Raw genomic sequence first — 26569 nt, 5'->3', positions numbered from 1 at the left:
ATGCCTACCCATGTCTGTCTGGCCTCCGCTGGCTTCTCCTCAACAAGGCAAGAGTAACCAGTAGGAAGAGAGCATCTGTGAAACTGCAGAGTCAGTTTTGTATTTACCAGCATGTTTGCAGTAGTACAGGCAACCCTTTCTAGGCTAGCTTTCAGCAGAGTGCTTTCTGCTTTGTGATAGTTTGTTATGCAAGACTATGCAAGTGTGTGGGATTTAGTTTAAAATTTAGTAAGGTTGTGAGCTTTAGTTCGACAGGTTAAAAAAAAAAATAATAATTAAAAAAATAAAACTATTTCATGTTTATACCCACTCTGTGTGACAGGTGTCTTCATGCGTGTGTTTGTTGCAGGGATGTTGCTAGGATTTCTGGGATTGTAAAGAAGCTTTGAGACTTGCATCCTCCAACTCCAATAACCGTTATGTCTGTTTTTTTGCACTTTAACTCTTCTGCTGCTACTTAACTTTCCCACTACATAACTGCCTTTTCTGATATATCTATCCTAAGTAAGGAATTAAACAGTAAATATTAAAAAGTATATATTAGTTGGCTTTAACTGCACAGCTAACAATGCAACACATTTGCACAAACATTAAGCATTCTTATTACGAAATGTTAAAGACGACATCTTAGAGATTTTTTAGAGTTACACTTGCAGTTAGTAGCGTAATTATTTGCATCACACCATATTAGTGGTCGATTCACCTAGGGGCTCCCGGAGCTCAATTGCCTCCATTAGTCTTTTCTGGGGAGAAAAAAATAAACAAGGTGGCAAAACTCTTGAGCAAACACAATGTAATTTTCCCTGACACCCCTGACAGTGTTATGAGAAAACTGTTAGTGCTCACTGTTTGGCGGGAACAACCATGCTCAAAAGAATAAATAGTACTACAAACTTTTTCTCCCCGGGCCTCCGCTGAAAATGGACCTGTGTCCAGTCGGACCATCCCGGTTAACAAATGTAAAATAAATAAATAAATAAAATAAATGTAGGTCGCCATTTTCACCACAGCTCGTGAAGTGTGTAATAGTGCGATTCGAGGAGTAACAAGAACAGAAGGGCTGAGGGAGCTGTGTATAGCAGGCCTGAAACAAGGAAGGTTTTGGCTCGGCTATCACTTCAAAGGGCCAGGGCAGGCAGTGAGAACATTATTGTACTGACTGAAGGCAGATATTGAAAAGCAGCACAGGGCCAGGCAGAACTGGCAGATCTATTAGAAATTTCCATCCACACGCCTCAGACACATTGATCTTTGACACAAAGCAGCAGGGTTGGGAGGGGGTGGCCTAATGGTTAAGTTGTTTGCCTTACAAACACAAGGTGCAGGGTTTGAGTCTCACAAGGGATAATTGGCTAGGCTTAAAATGGCTCGCAAAGGACAGTTAGCCTAGTACTAATCTGTGAATCTATGAATCTATGAAAGGCCCCAGGGATTATAATATGTTTAGCAGGGTTCTGTGGGAGGAGGTCAGGAAGGATAGTAGTGTTTGAGCTCTCTACAAGGTATTTTATACCATTTTATTCTGAATTTTTTAAATCCTTTTATTTATAAAATGCTATAACAGATACATTAAATTACAGATAATTTTCTGTGAATGATTTTATAGGTGGATTTGTTTCAGCTTAAGCAACAGCACATTTGCATTTATGATGACTGAAACCTCTGTAAATACTTTTGTTGTGCAAAATGTTTTCCTGCTTGCATTGCTAACCTGTTTGGTGTGCATCATCTGTCTCTTTGAGTAAGCTTGACTTTTTTTTTGAGTTTTAATACATTTTCCCTTTCATAACCACATAAAGGTAGAGTTTGCAAACTTCTTTCAAAAATGTCAGCTATAATGTGATTTCTTTTTTTTTCTTTTCACACAACTTTTTTATAGATTGATATTTTAATATTTACTTTACTGTTTGAGCTGATGCAGGCTAACCATCTACATACTGGGTGGCTGTTTAGTAAGGCTGAGCAAAAATAATGAAGGACAGATTAACTAGTCAAGGCAGAGTGAATGCAGATTAGAGGGGATTCCTAACTTCCCATTGAGTTATTGTGTGGTCTGTAAAGTGCATGGTCACTTGCTGTCTCCCTAGTAGTTGAGGGGGTGGCGTGGGATGGTCACGTAGAAACCATACCATACACTTGGAAATAAGTAAGCATCTTGAATAGCAGAGTACAGTTAAGCAATAAGCTTAGAAGTAGTAGTTAATTTTATTTTTATAAAAGAAAATTGTAGTTTAGTTTTGCATAAGTTAAAAGTTTTGTTACAAGTTTAAATATTAATATGAATAAAACACTATTGTTAAATTTATCTTGTTTAATATTTTCTCCTCTTCAATTTGCATTTAAAAATTGCTATCCCACAGTGCCCTGGAGTGGGCGGGGTTACATAATTATGTATGCAGATTTTATGTTGATCAGCGTACAGATTTGTACCTATTTTTCATGGGCTTTTGTCCAGAATTGTGATGTTTCCAGGTTGAGAGGTATTGTTCTGTTATGTGCAGACATATAAAGCAAAGCAGATCCACAACCTGGAAGCTGGCTCTGGAAGCCCAAAATGAAAAGTTGATGAAATGCTGATATTCCTTCTTCCGCAAGGCAGAAAATGAAAGGCTGCAACTTACATAAAACTTTCTTGCTTTAATAACAAACAAAAATCTCCTCAAGCGCTTTCGCTCAGCCTGGTGCTGAGCTTTTTCAAGATACAATAAAATCAAGCTGGTTGTACTTTATATACATAGTCAAAACTTGACCAATAATTCAATTAGTAAAAGAGAAGGTCTAATTAACCCTTCAAATTACTTGCTGGTTCAAAACCTGCTTGCAGGCCAAACCATTACTAAGCACAACTCACTGCAATGTCCAACAAAGTATATGCATAAACTTAATAATTGTTGGTGTACACACAGATTGCCATAAAAATATACAGTGTTTAAAATATGCAATATTAAAACTATGCAATGTTAAAACAATATTCAAAAGCCAGTACTATAAACATACTAGTATGTTAAAAATGTTTAAATGTGCTGTTTATTCAGCAAAATTTTTATTTCTGTATGTAAACCCTGAAGACACTGGAAAACCAAAAATTCATAGTTTAGCCTTCCTTAACCTCAGGACGCTGCTGATGCTGCAAGCGTCATTGAGCCCTGGTCGCCTTCCTGCATCTAGTCTTAGCTGCCATAGTAACTCTTTGTATTCTAAAAGCGAGCCCCAGTCCCGCCCCCCCCTTTCATCCAACCTTAGCTGTTCTAAAATAATGAATTTAATTTCCATGTTGGGACAAAAAAGGGAATGTCTATAAAAAGCATTAGTTTCCTTTTTCTTAATTATATCATACTGATGCTCATAAATACGTCTTCTGAGGGTTCTTTCAGTCTTTCCTATGTAGAAACTTTTACATCTAGTACATAAACCTAAATAAACAATAAATTTGGCATTGCAATTATAATGGCCCCTTGGTTGATATAAGAATTTTCTTGATGGTAAACATAACCTATGTCCATTGAATATAGCCGGGCATTGCTTGCACATTCCACATTTGTATGTGCCTTCTTTTGTATTATCACTACTTTATTGGTGCTTTGCTTTATTGGTGCTTTTCACTTGTTCTTGGTTTTATGTGCAGACATGCTCATTTCAAATTGCAAAGTCACCCTGAAGATACAAAGGTGCAAATACCCTGCCCCCATGGACAAAAAAAAAGTTCCATTTGGCTGCTCCTCAGTTATTCAAGGACTTAAACAGATTTTTCAGTCTCCCATACTAAAGCACAACAGGAATTACCCTTTCAGTCCAGGACCTTTTTAGGAAAAAGCAGTTGTGTAAAAAAACTGGTAAAGAAACGGTATAAAAATATTGGAAATGGTATTCAAAGAAAATAGGGAGTGGTGCACAGCTCCGATTCCCACACCAAGAAAAATGCATGACTACCCTCCCTTTCAAAATCTTCTCTGGCCATCCACATATTTTAGCAGTCTTTCCCTTTATTTCTCCATGTTGGAATCATATCACATTAGATTTCTGGGGACTAGAACTGGTTCAGAATGGATACAGATGCCACTAGAACTCTCTCTCCCTCTGTACCTAGGAGTTTCTGCACACTCGCAAAATAAAAATCATCTGTTTCCTCCCATTCTGTCTCAAATGTTATTTAAAGGTGTCAGAACCGGTTCCAAGATCCCAACAAAGGAAATGATTTTATTCTGTAATATTTGTAGTACCCAAGAAAAAGAGAACATGGAGACCTCTGTCAGAGCTGTTTTTCTGTCCATCAAAGTAACAAAATTCAAAATCCTTACATTTTAGATTTCTGTTTCCCCTCATCCTTCCACAGTGCTTTCTGGTTACTTCATCTGTCAAAGAAGCCGTTCATATTCCTGTTCACAGAATAATTTGACCTTATTTAAGGGTTTCTGTATTCTGTTTTACATTTTTATTTTATTTCTTTTCATATTAAATTATTCTTTGGACTTTCCACATCTCTATGGGTATTCACAAAATATCTAGCTCCAGTAATTGCCCTCTGCAGCTTATAGAGGATTTATTTTTTAGACAATTGCCTTATTTTTGCAGACTGTTTGCAAAATTGCTAAGTACCCTTTCTTTTTGTCTTGAAATTGTTGAAAAACTAGGTTTTCATCTGAATCTAGAGAAATCATTTCAGTTTTCCCTTCTCACAAGATGACATATCCAGTATGCCTATTGGACAAATGTCTTCTGATGGCCTATCTTCTTCCAGAAAAGTTTACTTTCTACCTTCTCCAGTTTTCCCACCAAGTTATGACAGCTTCAAAAAATTATTTCAGGATATGCGGGTACATAACTTCTACTAGCTTGATACTTTTGCAGACTGCTCAACTTTTGCAGACTGCTCATAAGGACAATGCAGTGGCTTCTCAAGTCAGTCTGGACTTTGCACCTGCATCCACTATAATTTCCTATTCCTGTTCTGCGTTTTGTAAGAAAGGAACCCATAGTGGGAGAATTAAACCTTGTTAAATACAGGGTTACCATGTGCCTTCCAACCCATACTCAGTCTATAGCAATGTATGCTGTAGACTTTGCATGGAGGGGCAGTATCCAAAGTATATGTCAAGAAAAAACACAAATGCCAAGACAGTGATGGCTTTGATAAATGTATTAAGGACCTTGAATCATCTGTAGAGTCCAGGACCACTGTTGGTAATCGAAGACAGTACCACTGTAATGTGGTGCATAAACAAACGAGACAATATCTTATCTGCTGTGCAGACTAGCCATTATAGCCTGCAAAATTGCAACTCGGCACATTCTTTCTCTCTAGACTACTTGCATCTTGTCAGTGAAAAACACTGTGGTGGACATGTTGAGTAGATCCAGGACAAATCCTCATAAATGGATGTTGAATCCAGAGCTTTTCCCAGAGTCAGTTACCTGTGGGGAATTCTCCAAATAGATTTGTTAACTTGATTCACAACATACAACCAAATTCTGTTCCAGGGCACCTTGCAAAAAGGCCTTGAAATACAGATGTCTTTACTTTCCCGTGGATGGGAGTTTTCCTGTATGCTGTGCCCCCCCATTTCCTTTGATAACTAGATTTATTTTAAAGTACCAGAAGGACTCCATAACAATCATACTGGTAATTTTCTGTTGGCCTAGAATAGCATTGGATCTCTCTTCTCATGAAAATGGCCAAGGGCAGTTCTTGAAACTTCCCCGCATAATGGATTTTCCCCACACAGGACAAAGGATCACTGATCCACCCCAGTAGACAGAAATTACATCTCACTGTTTGAATGATAACATTTGATCCCTCTCAGCACCATATCTTTGAAGATGTGCAGTAGGTATTAAAGGAGGCTCAAAAAACACCTGCTAGAAAATTCTACATAGTTGAGTGGAGGAGAGGTCCTGCTTGATGCCATAAGAAAAAACAGGGACCCATCCTCTGCAAAGGCATGTGTAGTTCTCCGTTGTCTTTGTGAATTGTTCAAATCAAGCCTTTCCTACTCATTTGTTAAGATTTGTCTTTCAGCTATTTCTGCTTGTCTGCCTGTTGATCACTCATTCCTCTCTGTTTCAAGTAAAACAATTTTTGAAAGGGTTTTTACTTATCCATCCACCTCAAAAAAGATGACTTATCTTTGGGATTTTGAACTTTATCTTATCAAAACTCGCTCTTCCAACTTTTGAACCAGCTGGTCAGGTTGAATTGAAGTTCTTGACATGGGAAAACATTTTTATTCACTGCTCCAACTTTTATCTAGGAGAGCGCATGTGAATTGCAAACATGCAAGCGGTAATGCAATTCAACCAGTTCTGATTTTTTATAAGGATAGGATAACCTTAAGAACTAACCCTTGCATTATGTCTGTGGTAGTTTCATAATTTAACCAAGAAAAAAAGAAAGAAAAAAACGGGGATCTTTCACACTTTAGATGCTCACAGGCAACTGAGATACTACATTGACAGGACTAAAATGTTAGAGCTTCTACTCATGTCTTTGTTTCTTTTGATAGAAAGGAAAATGGGTCAACCAGTGTCTAAATAATCAGTTTCTAAATAGTTCTCATTCTTATCTACTTTTGTTACTTTCATCTTGGTTAAACACCCCTCAGAAGGTCAAAGCTCCTTCTACCAGAGCTTTGGCTACTTCTACAGCTGTTTGAAAACGTGGACTGTGTAACCCTTTAAGGGGTAGCAACTTGGTCTTCTGTACAACACATTCTGTAAGCATTATGAGATTTACCCATTTTCTATGGCCAGAGCAGGATTTGCAAGATCTGTTCCCCACAGGCTCCTGGACTCTGACCCCTCTTCCTCCTCCCTGGCAAATCTAGGCTTTGGCAATCATCCCATGTAGATATAGTCTACTGCACCAGTGATTTAATAATGAACATAGTACAGCTGTGAAAGTAAAACTTATCATAGCATTAGATGTTCAAGTAGATCAGTGTTGTAGTACTAACACCTTCCTACCCCATACTTTTATTGTCTATTTTGGGGTTCCCTTGCCCCCTGTCCCTTTTCCTCATAGTACATGACTTCCACATTTTTGGAATTGGCCTGCTTCAATTTTCAGCCTCCTTTTTGAGAGGTCAAGAATGTCATATGTCTCCCTTTGTACCAACATGGCCTTGTGCTGCCTCAGATGTGTGGTGTGAGTTTAAGGTGACCAAAAGCTTTTGTATACTGGCTGGAACACTAATCATTGGCAGGACATGTCCCATATAGCTGTTTGCTACTGCAAGTGTTCTATTTGAACATCTGCTGTAATGGTGTGTATTGCTTATTTCAGAACCAAGGGCCTACATATTTACCTTTGTTTAGATCACTGTCTCATGCAGGCACTACCTTAAGAATTGAGAGGGTAGTGCAGTTCACTCATTTTCAAAACCCTTCTTTTAGCATCCCCAAGTCAGGTCTGTCCTCTTTGAAAATAGTGGTATTCCTGGAAGGCCTTATTGGACACTCTAAACCCAAGAGCCTTCCTCCCTCAGTGCAAGTGGAAATCCTTCCAGAGTACTTTCAGACATTGGCACAGAAGGCTGTGATCATGGATAAGGAATTCCTAAGGGCACTGGAGTTCATGGCCTTTGCTGTGTTGATGGTTCCCTTGGCAAGGATGCAAATGTGAAAACTCTGCTGATACCTCAGAATACCTAGAAAAAAAGAAAGTCTCCCTGGAAGAGATGATTTGTGTACTACCCTGCATTATACAGGGACTGTAATGGTAGTTTAAACAGGTCAGACAGAACCAAGAAAGAACCCTTTAGACATGAACCCCCAACACACACATACACATGCCTTATGCCTAGCATGGAATGATCTCGCTAAGGGCCTCAGCTCAAGGTACAGAGTATATGAAATCAAACTGATGGAAAGAAGCATATAAATATAAAGGAAATGACCTTGATCCAGGTCCTCGAAACATCCAAGTACACCTTGAAAAAGGTGTTTTGCAAGTAACAACAACATGACTGGTATGTGATATGTAAGTAAACAAGGGGGAATTTGATCTTATGCCTTGTATCATCAGGAAATGACCACCTGCAAAATGGCTATTTTAGTTCCAGATTACCCTAAAGGTAGTTTGCATCCCATCACAGTTGAACTTTGTGGTGGATCAACTAAGCAGATTTAGCTGTATGTCCCCATGAGTGGATGTTACACAGGGACATTTTCGTAAAGACAATTCGCAAATGAAATATTCCAAAGATAGATCTGTTTGCTTCTCCAAGCAACAAACAGCTGAGGATATTCTGTTCCAGAACACCACACAAAGAAGCTTTAGCAATGGAGGCCTTCTCCTTCAGATAGATGGGCCTTTTTCTGTACATTTTCCATCTGATGCCCCTTCTCCTCATGCTGACCCAGCAGGTAAGGGAGAAGTGATCCAAGGGTACTTCTGATAGCACCCTTTTGGCCCAGATTGAACTGATTCTTCCTCATTATTCATCTGTCCATGGTGAAACCGCTCATACTGCCTTTGTAATTGGACTGTCACACAAAGCACAAGGAGGCCATAATATGCCCCAGCCTGACAACTACAGCTCACTACCTGGATGATTTTGTCATTTTTGCTGTTTAGGCCTCAGTTTGCTAAGGAAACAGTGAGTTTAAATTTCACTGTAGCAGGCTTTCTAATGTAGCAAAATAGAAAAGGTCTTCTGTCTGGTGTCACTGAAGGATTCAGTACCCTCTCTCAGCCTCATTGTCAATGATTTTGTGATATTGAACTGAGCTGGCATATGCTTCTGTAAAGATATAGCTCTCAGTTCTTTTACCATGCATTCCTGTGGATCTTCCCCCTCTTCATCTCTGCCACCTGTTAACCATTTTCTTAATGGAGTCCTATGTTTGACATCACCCAGGAAGGTAATTGCTCTTCTGTGGTACTTGAATTGTGCAGCCTCCTTTTGAACCAGCTGCCTCAGTGTACCTGAAGTACATGAACTGTAAAACTGCTGTTGTGCTTGGTATCACCAAGCTTAAAGGGTTTCAGGACTGCAGGACTTTATGTGGAAAAGAACCCGTTCTAATGCTATATAAGGACAGGATCAGCCCAGGACCGCAGCTAACCTTTTGGGAGCCACCATCAAGTTTCAAGTTGGGTGGCCTTACCCAGGAGGATGTAAGGTGTGATCACATCTGCCAAGTCCCCTTCCCTGTCAAGCTCACCCAGCACCTTTTAATGATCACTGTATAAAGTGTTAGTACTCTTAGACCATTTTAAAGGCTTGTATGGCTACTAGTACTGCATCAAGGTACACACACTGACTGGGATTTAGTACCAGTGTTACATTATCACAAGGCTTAGTACCACAGCAAGGTAACCACTCACAGCGATATATGCACACACTGACTGGCATTTAGTAGAAAGTTGTTACATCATGACAGGCCTTTGTGCCACATCAAGGTAGCCAGTCCCACAGAGGTACTCAAAGACCTCTACACAGACTCCCACACCCAGGGCAGAGACACACACACATACTCCTACACCCAGGGCAAGACACCCACACAAGACAAAGACAAAACTACAGCAATACTGAACAGAGACCCACACAAGGTGAAGACAGCACTATAGCATGGCTGAAATATGCAAGATGCATTAGACAAACTGACCCCACTGCACAAGACGGAAGACTGCTACAGACGTGCAGAGCAGTCAGACTGCAGATACACACAAGACAGCCATGGGATAGAGGTAGAAAAGACATAGGGACACACAAGACATACAAGAGAAAGTCATGGGGATTACAAAGACTGCAGACTGACTCAAACCCAAAGAGAAACAGGTGAAGTCAAAATGTGTACAAATGACAGACACCAGAGTGTCATTTATCTTCAGTGTGCAGTTAGCGCCTCACCTTTTCAGATTGATGCCACTTTTAGTGCTCCTAATTGTCCCTGCCTCCCAATGAATCCTGCCGCTCCTAACAGTCCTTGCCTCAACAAATCTTGCTGCTTTTTTCTTCCTCCTTGTCCTACTTGGTCCTTCCTGTTGGAGTAAGCAAAATCAGAGAGAATACACAGCATAATATTATACAAGCATAGGCTAAGGTGCAACCTGAAATTTACTGCCGTACAGCATTCTAAAATATTACTGTAAAGGAAAGATGTGCAGATGCCTAGAGTTTTACTGGTATCTTAGGAATTTTCTTGCAGACTTAAGTTTTCAAGTGAGACTGCTGTATGATAAACCTTGTCCCACTTCATGCTCAAGTTGAGAGAACAGCTAAGCTTGAAAGTCTCTGACTCATTGATGAACGTAGGTATGTCTTTGAGTTTCGGTTTAGAAAAGCTGCATTTTGCTTGTAGCCACTGTACCAGGTGCAGTGAAACATAAGTAGTTGTACAGATGCCCTTTAGCTGGTAGTGAATGAGGAAATTTGACAGTCAATGGTGATTCAGTATCAAGCGTTTGAGTAAGGCTTTTCAGTTCGTGTCCAAGGTCAGAGTTATCAATGTCACAGTGGCTACTTATCCTGTCAGTTAGTTGTTCTTTCAGAACCTTGCACTGTTTGATCAAGGTGTCTTCTGCAAGTTTGCTCAAAGCTTTAATATTTGAGAAAAATCCAAAGGCCTTATCGAACTCTAAAATCTGCTCAAACCATAGTTTCATAGTATAGTACTAGGCTATCTGCCCTGGGGCATTTGTAAGCCTAGCCATAGTGATGTGGCTTTTGCCACCCCATGAAATGGTACAAAAATGTGCAGAATAAATCTAGAATACTGTGCCTCTGTCTAGTAGTGACACAATGAAGGTCCCCTTATATAATAGAATTAGTTTACTGTGCCCCTGTCTAGCAGTGACACAGATGTGACCCCTAGGGTAAACTTACGATCTCCCATCCACTCATCAAGATTTCTCTTGAAGAGAGTCAGTGAGGGCCTCTGCCTAATATGAACTGGGATCCTGTTCCAAAGCATGGGAAGCCTCTGGGTTATGAATCTATCCCTCCAGCATGTCCTATTCATACTTGTGCTGAGGTTTAAGTCTTTAGCTCTCGTGGTCCTGATGGATTTGGATTTTTTGAGGTGGAGCATGTCCATCAGATCCTGATTGGACATGGCCTTGTACGTCAGGCAGAGATCACCTCTGAGCAGGCGGTATGCTACTGAATAGAGCTGAAGTTTCTTTAGTCTGGCAGAATAAGACATATGTTGGAGACCCTTGATCCTTTTGGTGAGGTACTTTTGTGGTCTCTCCAGCTGTTGCAAATGCCGGGTGAGGTACATACCAAATGGGGCATTGTACTCATTCATGGGTCTGATGAGGGAGGAATATTGGGGTACAATGACATCCTTGGATCTGGATGTGAATCCCTTCATGATGAGGTGTGCAAGGTAGAATGTTTTTCTAACCACTTTGGCAACGTGGGTGTCAAATGAGAGGTCGCTGTCTACTTGGGTCCCTAGGTCTCTGATTACTTTTTCCATACTCAGTGGGTTGCTGTCTATGTGATAATTTGTGGGTACTTTGTTTTTTCCAAAAGGGATGACTATACATTTTTTGGCATTTAGTTTAAGGCCGTGACTATGGCACCAGTTGTCCGTTTCAATGAGGCCTTTTTGTAGGATGTGTGTGTCTGCTGGTGTATTGACTATGGCGCCTAGTTTGCAGTCATCTGCGAACTTTGTCAGCCCCAGCCCTCCCATGTTTGCTTTAACATCTGAGAAATAAATGCCGAACAAGAGGGGTCCCAGGACAGATCCCTGTGGGACACCACTTGTGACTGGCTTTGAGTCTGACATTGCTCCAGCGATTTTAACTTTATGGGTTCTGTCCTTTAGCCAGTTTGCAACCCATCTAGTGACATAAGGGTTTACTTTTAAGCTGTTTAGCTTATCTATGATGCCTGAGTGGGGTATTGTGTCGAAGGCCTTAGCCAAGTCCAGGTATGCTGTATGGACTGCTTTGCCCTCATCAATGGCTCTAGTGACTGTTTCGAAAAAGTCAACCAGGTTTAAACGGCAGGATCTGCCCTTTACAAAGCTGAACTGGGTGGGGTCAAGTGTCTGTAGGTCCCCTATGTCTCTGTTTGAGTTCCATAATGATTTTTTCCATAGCTTTGCAGACCAGGCTAGTTAAGCTTATGGGGCGGTAGTTTCCAGGGTCTGTAGAGGCACCCCCCTTGTGGAGTGGGACCACTGTTGCTGTACGCCAGTGTTCAGGTACATATCCCGAAGTAAGGCTAAGGTTAAATAGCATTTTTATGTGTGGGTTTAGCTCCTCTTGGAGTTCACGTAACACGCACCCCGGGATACCGTCAGGTCCCATTGATGCTGTGTTTTTTGCTTTGTTTAGGGCAGTTCTCATTTGGACATCTGAGATGACAGGGAGATTACATTCAGCTGGGATAAGTATTTCTTCTTTTGGGGGTGAAGGAGGGGAGAAATTTGCACTGTACTTGTCAGTCAGAATGTTGACAATATCTGTGGGTTCAGTGTATTTTTTGTTGTTGTGAACCAACTTTGAGCATATCTGAGGGTTTCCGCCCAGGTTTCTAACATAGCTGAAGAAGGCTTTGTGGTTATCTTTAGTGTCCTTAGCGATTTTTCTCTCAAAGTTTGCCTTGGATGTTTTTATGAGAGAACGTAGTTTTCTGCTAATGTTGATCAGAGATGTCTTCCCTTCATGGGCTTTCGCTCTGACGTGCAGTAGCTTCCTTCTTTTGTTATACAATTTGTTTATGGCTGAGGTCCACCAGACAGGACGCTTACATTTTGTGGAGAGGGACTTGGATTTGTTTGGGATTGCATGATCCATGCATTCTTGGAGATGTCCATAGAAAGCATTTGTGAAGGATTCGGCATTGTGGGATGTGGTATCCACTGGCACAGTGGGCTTAAAGGATACCATCTCAGTCTTAAGAAGAGTGAAGTCTGCTTTTGAGAAGTTTTTCACTGTGGTCTTTTGTGCTGGGGTGGAGGTGGGATATGTATATCCAGGGTGATTAGTTTGTGGTCAGATCTCACTAGTGAGGGGTATACTTCCGGTGTGGAGCATTTTGTCCCCATGTTTGTGATGATCAGGTCTAGTATATTATCTCCCCTAGTGGGAGAGGTGACTAGTTGTTCCAGTGCATTTGAATTTATGAATTCCAGGAACCTTTGGGCTAGGATATTAGGGCTAGAATAATGTACCCAATCTATGTTTGGGTAGTTGAAGTCTCCCAGTATGATGGTATTTTGTGATACATTCATATCCTCCAATGTCTTCAGGAAGGCTGAGTGGGGTTGTTGAGATTGGGAGGGTGTTCTGTAACATGCTACCAGTTGTATAGCAGTTTTGCCTATGGTTAGTTGCACCTATATGGTCTCTGATGCTTCATGTGTTGCTACTAACCTGGAGGTGTGGCTGTCCTTTATGAATATGGACACTCCCCCTCCCTTTGTGGTTCGGCCCGGGTTTTGGGGCCAAAAAGCATGATACGAGGTATAGCCTGGTAGCGCTGGGGTGCTCTCAGGAGCCTTGAACCAGGTTTCATTTACTGCACAGACGTCGATGTTCTCCATGCTGAGGAGTGCATCAAGTGCCTGCATCTTAAATGACTGTATTGTTGTGTCCAGCAGCACATTAAAGAACTTTTCACGTAGTTTTACCATTGGATCCTGTAATGTCTTGTCCTCCCCTTCATAGTCAAAGATACTCTACTTTGCTATGCTTCTTTTCCTGAAATAAGGTACTAACATCCATTTCTTCTGCTGTCTTGGTGGCTTCACCCATGGCATATTGAAACGTTCTCTCTCTATAGTTCCTCAGCGAGTTCATGGTTGACTCAGGTACTTTGACACATATAGAAATGTCAACCGGTAGATTCTGCAGTACTTTTTCAGTTTACCTCTGTCAGTACATTACACCAAACTACTAAACATGCAATTAATTGATGGACTTAATTTCTGAGCATAGTCCCCTTACCTGTTGATATGTTGTGGCATCACATATACGTAAAGTTTCACCTATCTCCTGTAATGCTCCAGCAACTCCCTTCAGCCGAAACTGTATTGTCTTGACAAAGTCTATCCTGCATTCCCAACTAATTATTTACTATTTATTTTACATTGTTGACCGGGATAGTCCGACTGGGTACATGTCCATTTTCAGTGGAGGCCCTAGGAGAAAATCTCCACACAGTAATGTGTTATATACAATACAATAGACAGGCAATTTAAAGACTGTATGAATCAAACTGTTGTAAATATTCAAACCATCATAAATCAAACTGTTAATAGAAATATATAAATCAGAAATTAGCACTAAATAAGTGTGGGACAAAAGAAAGAATTAAAAAAAAGAATTCATACAGTAGTAGCTTTACAGTGACATTTGTGTGTCATTTCAAGATTTGCCATCGGCTCAGTGATGCTGAATAGAGTACATAAATGTTTTGTAGACATCTAAAGAAAGACACTGCCTGTAGTGATGATATGTGATCCATCCCGAACTATAGGATTTAAATTGTGGTAGACACATGGCACATAAAAAGCCCTTGAATTCATCTGTTTTATCCAGGCCTGCACTCCAGCTAGTTTCCTTTTCATATTGCTGCCATTGTCATATCATCCTCGACAGTCATTAATGTCGAGTTGATGATGTTGCAGATCCTGAAGTGCTTCCTGCTCTGGTCATGTCATGCACAGGTACAATTCCCAGAAAGTGTTCATCTGTTGCAGCAGTCCTTGAAATGTCTGCGTATCTAACTACTACAGTCATTTGCTCTTGATTCCTGACATCTGGCATGCACTCAAGAATCACAGAATACCTGGCATCCTTCACCTTCCCTACCATAGTCCTCAAAGTAGCATTTTGCGATCAGCTGAATAATTTCATTCTGTATGTCCTTTCCAAGATAATCCATTACTTTTTATTTTTAATACAACATAAATGTTCCACAATAACGGAATCAAACTGTGGGAAAAGCTGCACTTTGCCCAAGAAATTGCCACTGCCATGGATGTACAGGGCATCAGCTGTACTATGGAATGCTATGTTCTGTTCTGCCAGGTATTGGATAATAGCTGTACCATGTTCTAACACACCACTCCAGTGATTTATCTTTTTTTCACCCACTGCTTGTCTCCTATCATCCATTTTCTGCTTACTCTTTAGTCTGTTGTCCATTTCCTTCTACTTCAGCATGCATGCTCTGGTGCTCGGTCATGACAAGTGTAATCCTGGCCATCACTCTGTCCATGCTCTGTAACCACCTCCACGTAGTACTTAGAATGTCCAAATAATTTGCATGCAAAGTAAAACTGTGCATCTTGTGAGACAGAATATGTTAGCCAGTTGTATTTTGCTCTGTCCCCATTAGGCACCATATGAAAATAGTTTTCCACTGTAAATCTTTTCTGTTCATTGACTGGGAACTGTGGCAGTACCACTTGCACAGGTCCATGCTGGATGGCTGCTACCCTAAACTCATCCCCTTATTGAGTCTGGCCAAGTTCCTAGATCCTCAAATGATACACCTGATGCTTCCTGTAAGTTAAAAGCCACATCTGTTGCTACAGAAGTAATTTGCATATCAAACACTGATGTTCCTGGCTGCACATCTGAGATTGAATCTGCACATGTTGACATCATTTCTTCCATGGAAATGGTTGTAGATTCATAGGAGGCAGCCTGTAGTGCAGCTGCAACAGAGTGGGCACTTTCTAGAATAGCAATGGTGGGATCACAGTGAGTAGGTTGTACTGCAGAACCACTGTGTTCTACTACAGTTAGACTTTTTGCTGAGTCTCCCTTCTTGGGTGACCCACAGAAAAATGTCTTAATGGAACCCTCTTATCTGTTTGTATCTTCATTCCTTTGCTGCTGAAGCTTTCTTTTTGCTGTTCTTGAGAAATATGTATGCTTCATTTATAACTGGGAATGGAAGTACAGCAGAATTACTATACGTGCAGACACTGGGCCCTTTTGTCATACTAGTAAAAAGTACTACACTTCAAGTACATGTTACAATGCCACTTTGTTTGACCTGACTGGGTCTGCATAAAGTCAGTTGAAACTTTGACCAAGAGGTTAGCATTCTAACACTTATTCTAAGGATATTTTTTTCTAGATTACATCCATAAAAATCAGCATTACACAGAAACAAGTTCCATACAACAGTAGTGGACTGTTACCGATCAGATTTGCATGATGGACCGACTGAGGCAAGTCCTCAACTTTGAGGTGCTCCATGCCACATAATGGGGAATACAATTTCCAGACTAGCCAACCAGTGTAAGCAATAAGTATCTTAACTGTAACAACCTATCCCTTAACACATTGCCTTTGTCACTTGCCTTTTCTGCTTAGATACAGTCACGAAGTATGTCTCACTTTTTTCTGCATTATTCTCCCAGCATCCTCTACCATATTGCACTTGTACTCCTACAAAATATCATAATAAAAGGAAACAACCCCAAAAATATGATCTATAACCATGCAGCATTACCAAGTCCTCTAACATTTATTTTTATCTCCTACCATCCATTGTCTGCCTGCTCTTCAGTCTATTTTCCAGTTCGTTCCACTTCAACATGCATTTCTATCTGTTCATATGAAAGAGGAAAGAGAAGTTTTACAAAATGTAAATTATTTTATGTCATCTGACTAACTTGGATCTCAGTGACCCACATGATGACTGCAGTGCTAAGGCCTGACCACACTAAGTCACAAAAAGATATGCAATCCATGGTGCAATGTATACCCAACAAGAAAAGTGACCAGTTGATTCCACCTTGCACCGTGGACAGAAAACTGAAGAGGGAACAAGGACCAGTAGGCAAGAGAATTGTAGTGCAAGCAGGTCATAAACCAGAAAAATGGATAAACTTCCAAAAGGTCACGGTAGCATGACTGCAGACTTGAAAGAATGGGTGACCAGTACTGAACACTGTTCATAAGGACAAGCTGTACAACAGACGCAACTGAAATGTGCTACAAAATATCTGTTCTGCTGACATTTGTTACTATTGTACTGCATACAGAAAAGCTGCAGAGTAACAGTGACCAGTAGGCACAACTGACGTTTATTACAAAATGATAAACATTCATATTGTATAATGACCTTCGTTATTGTACTGCAGGCAGACTGAAGAATGACAGTGATCAGCAGACAAAAAGAACTGTGACAAAGGCCCAGATCACAATAAGTCAAACAAACATTGGAGGCGAACCTCAGGATATTCTACAAAATTCTGCCCTTTTCATTCCCCTCTCCTGCCAAACATGTGAAGAGATCCCAAAATATTGTTACAAACTGTCTGAAATGGGTGACTAAAGGCTGAAAGCACAAATGATTAGGTAGAAAGTGGCAAGTTAAGGGGAGCACACCAAACTGTGAAGCAATAAACAAAAAAAATATGGTGCAAAAAGCAAGATTGTTCCCACTTTCATAAAAGCAAACCAGCCAAAATTCAGGAATGCAGTGACACAATGACAGCCACTGCATAACCTGTACAGCGTTTTTATATGGCTACCCCACTACCTCTGAACTTCTTATCACAGAATTCTGAATGAAAAAAAAATATTGGTAGAACAAAGGCGTAAAATCGGGGATTTACTAGAAAACATTTATGAGGATTAAAGTATCAGGCAAACATCTGGACATTGCCATTCTCATCCCCCAAACCACAAGAACTCGGGACAAAAGCATAAAACCAGGGAATGTACCATCTTAGCAGAGCAGTTCTAGACAAACCCAAAAATAATTGCAGAGTAAATGCGTAACATCAGGGATAGTTTTAAACATTGCTGTAATAAACTTATCTAGCAGGGACATTAGTACACATTAAAACAGCATCTGTACATTCTGAAACATTCTCACGGGCACTATTCCCACAATCAACTTTTCAGTACAATTCTGAACAAAAAAAAACAGGAGAAAGGTGTAACATTACTAATTTAAAACACTGGGCTTATGAACTAGTAAAGATACTAACTACATAACAGATTTTGCAGTAGCATGCGTTGTGTGAACCCACAATTTGAGAGGAGCAGACAAAAAAATACCAGGCAAACATATGGACATTGTGTAATATTCTCACAGCCTCTATCTCCCTCCTAACATCTCAGCACAGCAGTTCAAGACAAAGCGAAACATTGCAGAACAAATGAGTAACATCAGAGACAGTTTTAAACACTGCTATTTTAAAGTCAGGCAGTAGAATAAGTGGGTTCGCATTAGAATGCAATTAAACAACATCAGCATATTCTGCAGAATTCTCACAGCCAACATCTCAGCACATTAAATGTGGATAAAGCCAAAAAACAACTGCAGATCAAAGACGTCACAACATCAAGGATAAAATTAACATTTTTGTTTTAAGTATTATTATAAACTTACAAAGGTTATAGAACAAGTTCTGCATTAGCATGCTTTACAGTAATGCCTGTAGGTTGTGCAACATTCTCAGCCCCTACCCTCAGCCATTCAGCATAAGAATTGTAGACAAAGCAAGAAAGCATATGGCAAATGCTAAATTTTATTTATTTTATTTATTTATTTCAGTTTGATTACCGGGGAAGTCCACTGGGCCAAGAAGAACCCATTTTCAGTGGAGGCCCAGGGAGAAAAGCTCCAAAGGCAGTACAACCAATACAGTGTATGAGAAGAATACAAAAGAATGCACACACAGCAAGAATACATAGTAAGAACACTGCAAATGCAAATTTACAATAGAATGTACACACAGCAAGAATACAAAGAAGAACACAGCAAATGCTAAAGAAAAAAAACAACAAAAAATTAAAAAAAAAAAATAGGGAGAAGTTTTAAAAATGCTTTTATAAAGTTATAAAAATCACTGAACAGGTTTTCCTATAACTTGGTATTAGTATACTTCGGTCCTCAAAGTTTTACTTGAAAACCAATTGTTTTTGAGGGACAGATCACAAATATCTATCAATCAAACAGTCCACAACACACTCAAAACCCATACCCCCCATCACCAACCTCTCAGCACAATTCTGGACAAAGCAAAAGTAAAAAAAACAAGACAAAGGTGTAACATAAGGGATTTAAATCACTGGGCTTATGAACTAAGATGCTAGAATAACAGATTTTGCAGTAGCATGCATTGCAGGAACCCATATTTTTTTATGAGGAACAGATTAAAAATACCAACCAAACATCTGAACATTGTGCAACATTCTCACAGCCCCTACCCCCTCCTAACCGCTGAGCATGACAATTTTAGACAAAACCAAACATAATTGCAGAACAAAAGTGTAACATCAGGTTTAGTTTTAAACATTGGTATTACAGATTTTAGAAATATTTGTAGAATAGGGTTTGCATTAAAACAATGTATGTACATCGTGCAGCATCCTCACAGCCCCTAACCTGTTCCCAACATCTCAGCACAACAATTCAAGACAAAGCCAAAAATAAATGCAGAACAAATACGTAACCTCAGGGATAGTTTTAAACATTGCTGTTATAAATGTAGACACGAGAATAACATGATTCACATTAGTGTGCATTAAAACAACGTCATTACATTCTACAGAATTCTCACAGCCCCTCTAGTGTTGCAACATAACATTTCTGGATAAATCCAAAAGTTATTGCAGAGCAAAGTAGTAGTAAGATCATCAGTGATAACATTTAAAACAAAAATGGTAAACTTATTATAAACTAGACCACAGAAATAAGGCAAAAGGTCTGCAACATTCTCAAAGCCCATCCAACCTCTCAGCACAATTCTGGATGATGCTAAAAATAAAAAAACAAGGTAAAAGCTTAACATTAGGCATTTAAAGCACTGGGCTTATGAACTAATAAAGATATTAGAATAATAGATTTTGCGGTAACGTGTTATGTAAAACCACATTTTTTATGAAGCACAGACCAAAAATACCAGGCAAATATCTGAACATTGTGCAACATTCTAACAACCCCTACCCCCCTCCTAACCTCTGAGCACAACAGTTGTAGACAAAACCAAAAATAATTGCAGAACAAAGGTGTAACATCAGGTATAGTTTTAAACATTGCTGTTATAAATTTAGAGACATTTATAGAACAGGGTTTGCATTAAAACAATATATGTACATTGTGTAACATTCTCACAGCCCCTATCCCCTACTCCCAACCTTTCAGCACAAAAAGGAAAAAGGGAAAGCTGTTTTCCAGTTTCCAAATCTCTGGCACTTTGTGTTGCCTTCTGTTACTGTCATCATAGGAAAAGAATAAGAGAGAGCATGAGATCATTCAACACTAGTTTGCCTCTGTTGCTATGGCTTTCCTTTGTGTGTGTGTGTGTGTGTGTGTGTGTGTGTTTGTGTGTATTTGGGGGTGGGTCTTAGTCTGTTTTGGAGGCTGATGCTTGATTTTTCTTTTGTTTTATAAATTTATTAAATGGGTAAGTCCGTAGGGCACAGGTGTTTATTTTCAGCCGAAATCCAGACGCACTGTTTGGTTAAGTGATTTGCTTAGAGTCACTGTTTAGACAAATGGAGGTGGAAGGAATTAAACCCTCTACCTTGGGTACAGAAACAACTCATTAACAGCTGAGAGCCTGCAGTCCAAATGTCTTTAGAGAGACTGTCCTTAGTGCAAACGCTGTAGAATGCAAATCATTTGTTTCATGAATAATTGTATTGAAAACTAAGAATACATTATTTTAATCAGGCAGTAACAAGTTTGAAGATCACAAAACTAGTGGTGCTGTAATGCTGTCTCTCTTAATTCAGATGTAGAAGAAAAACTTGCTGTGTTTATATGGTTAATATATTTTGTGTCTTTGTTTAGGTGTGTATGTGCTTTAAAAGTAACTGTTCTCCTGTTTTTGTTTTCTTGTGCCTTTCAATGTCCAGTCCCTGGAGGAAGTCTGTGATCTTTTGCATGCTGCACCATTCCAGAATATCTTGCCAAGGGTTCACGTCAAAGGTAAATATCATTATACTTTCTAAAGGCATATTCTGCAAGATTAATCAATGGAGCTTCAGCAACCCAAAATAATAAAAAAAACGAACTCAACAGAACATTGATAACACTATTTATAGTTATAGAACATAAAATTAGTGTTCAACAAACATGATATTTAGCTTATGTTGATCATATGTCATCACTAGTTGTGCAGTTGATATTGTTAATATTCATTAAACTTTAAACAGCTGCCCATTATTGACATATGTTTACCATAGATGTAATAAAATGTAGCATCTTCACTTCTGATTATTCATTTACCTGATTCATTCCAGTTTTGTTTTCTGTGAAAAATGCAGTGTAATGGCTTATTGTCAGGCATGGTCCACAAATGAAATGGAAACAAAAATTCAGCTCTTCATTCCAAGATAAACAGAGTGGCAAAACCTGCAACTAACTTTGAAGCTCAGGAGATCCAGGTTGGCAGGGCATATTGACCAAGACAGGAGAAAGAGAACAGTTGTCTATTTTACGTAGGAGGGACCAAAGTTAGGTAAGGATAAGATCATCACCACCAAGATTTTTAAAAATATTGAAAAACCCAAACTAGACGGTATGACTACCCAAAGCCATCTTCTGGGTACATCTGGTCAGACGGGATGCATGACAGTCTAGAACAGTGGAAAGAGGTTTCCAAAAGAGTGTAAATGAGTGATGAGGATCCCATGATCACTGGAGTCAGATGTCACAGAGAGATCAAGCAGAACCAGATTGGAACAAAAACAATTATTTCTGATTATAAGGAAATCATCAATTAGTCTAATGATAGAGGCCTCAATATCATGGCAAGTACAAAAATGTAAACCAAAATGGATCCATGAACATGTGATCTGCTAAGATTCAACCTATCCATAAGCAGATTTCTCAGTAAGGGCAAGTTAAAGACCGGGTTACAAGAGTCCAAACATTGTTTTTGAGGGCTGGAGTAAACAAAGATGATCTTTGAAAGAAGTGAAGAAACTTTAGACTGCAAATAAGACTCCAAGATCTGTTTAAGTAGACCCAGAACATCAGTAGGAGATAACCAACCTGAAAGTAAAAGGTTCAACTCCACAAGTTTTAAGGTGCATATGTGGTCACACAGAAATTGATCATAAGAAGTCAAAATTCTTTTCAAGAACAGAAAGGACTGTTTTCATCTTCAGTGCACTGACCATGGAGTAAGAAGGATGCAGTGTCTGCTGTTATAGTGATAATATTGTCAGTAAAAGAAAAATAGCCACACTTTTGTGGTGTAGAAGTTCTGTGGATGGTAATACAAAGTGGGCTACACAACTGGCAACTAGAAAAGAGCATGGCATATTGGTTTATCAGTTTTGAGAACTCCCCGGACAGAAAAGTTGCTTAGGGAAGATCTCAGACTGGTAATGAGCATAACCCTGTTAAAATCGGTCACACCTAAGATGTCAACATTCAGTGATTATGATCTACCCTTTGTCTCTACTGTCACAGGGTTTGAACGCAAGCTGTAGTTCACATGCCATTAGTGGGGCAAGATATAATGAGGGGGGTCAACAAGTCCAGAGCAGATATCAAAGACCCATTACAGTAAAAGACTAATTTGTGTGGATTTCTTTCATTGTTTTAAGAGCAAGAAAGTTGACACTGAATTATAGCACTCGGCTCAGAATCAGGGAGACTAACAGAGAAGAGAGGAACAGAAAATTGTTGGGCCAAGTGACAAGTTCCACTAATATGACACTGGTCATTACATTATAATGTGTTGTTAGAACCCCAGTGATAAAACCAGTCACTACAAAGTTTTTATTACATAACAGTAACTTGCTGACTGAATCAGTGAACTCTTGTAGGAACATCCTCAGAGCTGGAAGGACAGTGGATGAGGGGAAATCTCTAATTTCACTCTTGATCGGTTCAGAAGAGTTAGTACAGCTTCAGGCAATGCAGGACACTTGAAATTTCATCTTAAAGCAGATAGATAGCTCTTCCCCTGTATTGTCTGGAGCACTGAATAACAGTGATACCTAGAGGCACAGCTGAGAGCAGAGGTTGGGGGCATATTTCTCATACAGCCCATATCTTTTCTTACAAATGTGAAGTCAGTGTCGTGCAGCAGGCTGAAGATAATCCTGTGGTTGTTTGGAAAGGACCTTGGTTTTATGTACACTGAAGGGAACAAGTCTTGCAAACCTGCTTGAGTGCATTGGTAAACAGTAAAGAATGGACGAATCCCAGCATGCTGTTTTGGACCAGGGCAGCAATAACAGACTCCCATTCCTGTTAAGGGCATGCACATTATCTAGCTGTGCTTCAACATCTACCCCTGTGTGCGTTTATGATGCATGGACACTTGCAAATCTGAAATTCGGGCCTATGTAGGCAGGTGAAAAGAGCAGGTAGAATGCTATCAAGCTGTCCATCTCATAAAAATAGTACAGCTGCAAAATGTGCAGTCGTAGTCAAAACTATAAGGAGTTAACAGAAATAAAGTAGGAAAGTATAGAAAAGTAAATTTTGGAACGGGGGGGGGGGTTCCAAACATTTGAGTATAGCAAAGTAGATCTAAAGGTTGTAAAGCCCAACAATAATTGTTTTAAATAACCTGGAATAATCATCTTTGCAGCAGTCAAGAGTAAAAATCAAACTTGTTGCCCTTAAATAGGCTTTCATGGATACTGCAAGTGCATCAATAAGAAAGGTCACTGGTAGCACTAACAATCAATGGCCTGAAAATCCTCTGCATAAAGACAAGGTGGAGGAATAAACAAGCCATACAACCACCCGTTTTAGATCCTCAGGTTGAAGGGCAAGGCTTAAACAGTAAAACAAAACTTCAGAGTAACAGTATTTGTGGCTGACAAATAACAGACACATTTTTCATTCTGGGAAAGTCAGAAGTCTGTAGGTAGATTGAGATTCATGTTCCAGTACTAACATTGCTTCATTGGGGATCATGCATCTCTACACTCATGAGGTTGCCACTTTTTAGATAAAATTAAGTTGGTGACATCTTAGGGGGCTGTAGAAGATCTCATTAGTTATTGAAGAGAGTAGGGGAATTTTCAGTGTCCTGGCCAAATTCCTCTCTGACTGGCTAAGGTTCTCCATGCTGTGGAAAAGGTACTCAAGACGTTCCATAGGCCCTCATCATCCAGACTGATGAGAACAAATCCCCTATTAAGAGTCTCTCCCTCCTCTGATGACTCTTTTCTCACAGAAATTGTTAAGCTCATTAACTCTACCATTGTCTGTTGTATGAGCCCTCTCTCCTTTTACAGTACTCTGAGGAATGTATGAATATGAAGCCTTGGCTCAACATTCTTATGGAGCATGTTTAAAGGATGCTGTTTTTGCAGCTTGATAGTCCCTTAATATTGCTGTCTGTGTTCCTTAAAAAATCTGGTGTCTACTACAAGCCCCTTGTTGAATAAAGTAATATTCAGTCTAAGCATTCTAGAAATAACCTCATGTTATTTGTGGTTCATCATCGGACCTAGAGTTCACAGCATTTTCTTTCCCCACTTACTACCTTTTAAGGAGTCTTAAGTGTAGATCAGGGTAAGGAAGATGTTCACTTATCAAGTTGGGGTTTAGGTTCTTTAGCTGTTTGCTTCTGTCTAGGTTCCAGTTACCATGGTTTTTACAATGAGCTTTCTGGAACCACAGTCATTTGCATTATCTTGGTAGAGGAGGAGGAGGAGAAGAAAAACCTCCATCTTTTCCCCTTACCTGTCTGCCTTTGACCCCTCTGGTTTGGTCCCAGCATCGGATCTGACCAGTGGTTTGATCCTGGAACCACTTCTTTCTTGTTACAGATCTAGAGCTCAGAACCAAGTTTCATATCTGGTGACTAGGGAGAAGTCTTTAGATCATTCCAAGATTGGATCTGTCTTTTAGGTGTTTGGGAGGATTGTTGGTCCTCGACTGGAAGCAGCACTTTGTGCCATCCAAGAGTGGATCCACCAAGATGCTACCTTTCCATTTTGCCTCCACTGTCTCTTCAGATAGCCAGCAGCCAGAACTAAACCATTCTCAAAGCCACTGCTCCACATTAGCTTCAATCATTTGGGGAGTCCGAGAAAGCCATCCCTGATGCTCTAAAAAAGAGGCCATGCAAAAGGAAGCACCTTAGATTCTCCCACCTTAGATTCCAACTTGGAAGATCGAGAGGGCTTCCCACTATCCCCCACCTGGTGGATGCCTCTTTTGGAAATATCCTAGAGCTTGTACATCAGAAGGGAACTTGACTGTAGAACCACCCCATCTCAAGATGAGATGGTCCCAGTTGAAGCTTACTGTTCAACACCCTCTACATCTTGAGTGGTACCACCATTCAATAAGCTTTCTGTAGATTTAGCAGATCAGAGGTCATGGCAGGAACCAGATAATTGCAAGACAGTCTCCAGTAAGTATGACAAAATACTCTGGTCTCCTAAAGACCATCAATTGTAGGCTAAATCCTCTGCAGTGGACTCTATTATTGTGGCAGCAGATACTAAAAGAGTGATTAGAAGACTCTCATTCCATCCACCCACCTAATGAGGAGTCCTGAGTGATGAATAAACTAGGGAAGCAGTTGCCTTGGTCACCTTTGCACTGTGGGCCCTGGACTGCACCTCCCATATGAATAGATTTCAGAGAGTTTTAGCTCAGCAAGCTTTGTCTGCTCTGTGGAATCCTCTGACACTAGTAAGCTACTGGAAACTACCATTTCTGCTATGTCGAACATCTTTAACATCTTCATGTGCCTTATGCACAAAGTGGATGGGAGCAGCTAGGACTGCTGAGTCAGGCATTGCCATGAGGCATCGTGCTTTGTTGTGCCTGTGTGATTTTGCGGAGAACTTCAAGGCATCCTTCATAAATGCTTCATATGACAGTTCACCTCTGTTTGGACCTTCTGTTATGGAATGCATGCAGAAGTGTGAACAACATGTTATCTGCCATCAGAGTGAAGTTCAAGGCCCCACAAAGAACTTACAGTGGAAAGGGAAGTGAGTCTTGTTCTCTGGGGTTCCAAAAATCTAAATGTCAGCAGTTTGACTTGCCTTCAGACAGGTGCAGCTACAGTAGAGGTGGCCCCTTCAAACACCACCACAGAGGCCGAGGAGGTCCATGGTAGCAGGGGCAGGAGGCAACAGTATCCCTGAAGGGATGCTTGACTGCTCCACTCTGGAGGCTTTTGGGAACTGTCTGTTCCTCTACCCTGCTGTGTGGCGGGACATCATGCAGAATGTGTGGGTAAAAGGGATTATATCCAGAGGCTATTATATTCCATTTTTCTCATTCCCACTCCAGCCTACAAGGCCATTGCCAGAAGTCTCACCTTAGCAGGTAAAACAAACACCAGAGAGTCTCTCTGTTAGAAGAGCCATCCAAGAGCTCTCACCAGGCCAGATTGGACAGGTCAGGGTTTTATTCTAGATTCTTTTTGATTCTGAAGAAAACTCAGGACCTCAGATCCATTTTGGATCTAAGCCTTTTAAACAGGTTTGTTTGAAAGACCCATGTAAGAATGGTCATGGTGCACGCAATTCTTCCCTGTCTCAGGGGGAATGATTGGATGTGCTCAGTAGAGCTCCAAGATGTGTACCTTCTTTTCAAGATTGCAAAGGCATTGAGGAGATTCTTAGACGTCCGAATAGGAACCAGTCATTTTTTTTAAAACATCTTTATTATATTATCATTTAAGACATAGA

General features: G+C 40.1%; 1 protein-coding gene across 1 annotated transcript in view; it reads left to right on the top strand.

Annotated features, from left to right (window-relative positions):
- Positions 1-26569, top strand: part of CYFIP1 (cytoplasmic FMR1 interacting protein 1) — a 2370671-nt gene that overhangs the window by 2075173 nt on the left and 268929 nt on the right. Inside the window, exon 26 of the mRNA XM_044072062.1 lies at positions 20798-20870. Within this exon, the coding sequence (XP_043927997.1) occupies positions 20798-20870 (73 nt within the window). The remainder of the gene's footprint in view (positions 1-20797; positions 20871-26569) is intronic.

The sequence above is a fragment of the Protopterus annectens genome, chromosome 5.part0 (genome assembly GCF_019279795.1).
Source record: "Protopterus annectens isolate FY-2018-M chromosome 5.part0, PAN1.0, whole genome shotgun sequence".
NCBI lineage: Eukaryota > Metazoa > Chordata > Ceratodontiformes > Protopteridae > Protopterus > Protopterus annectens.
Note: the sequence above shows the minus strand (reverse complement) of the source record. Positions and strands in the feature narration are given on the sequence as shown.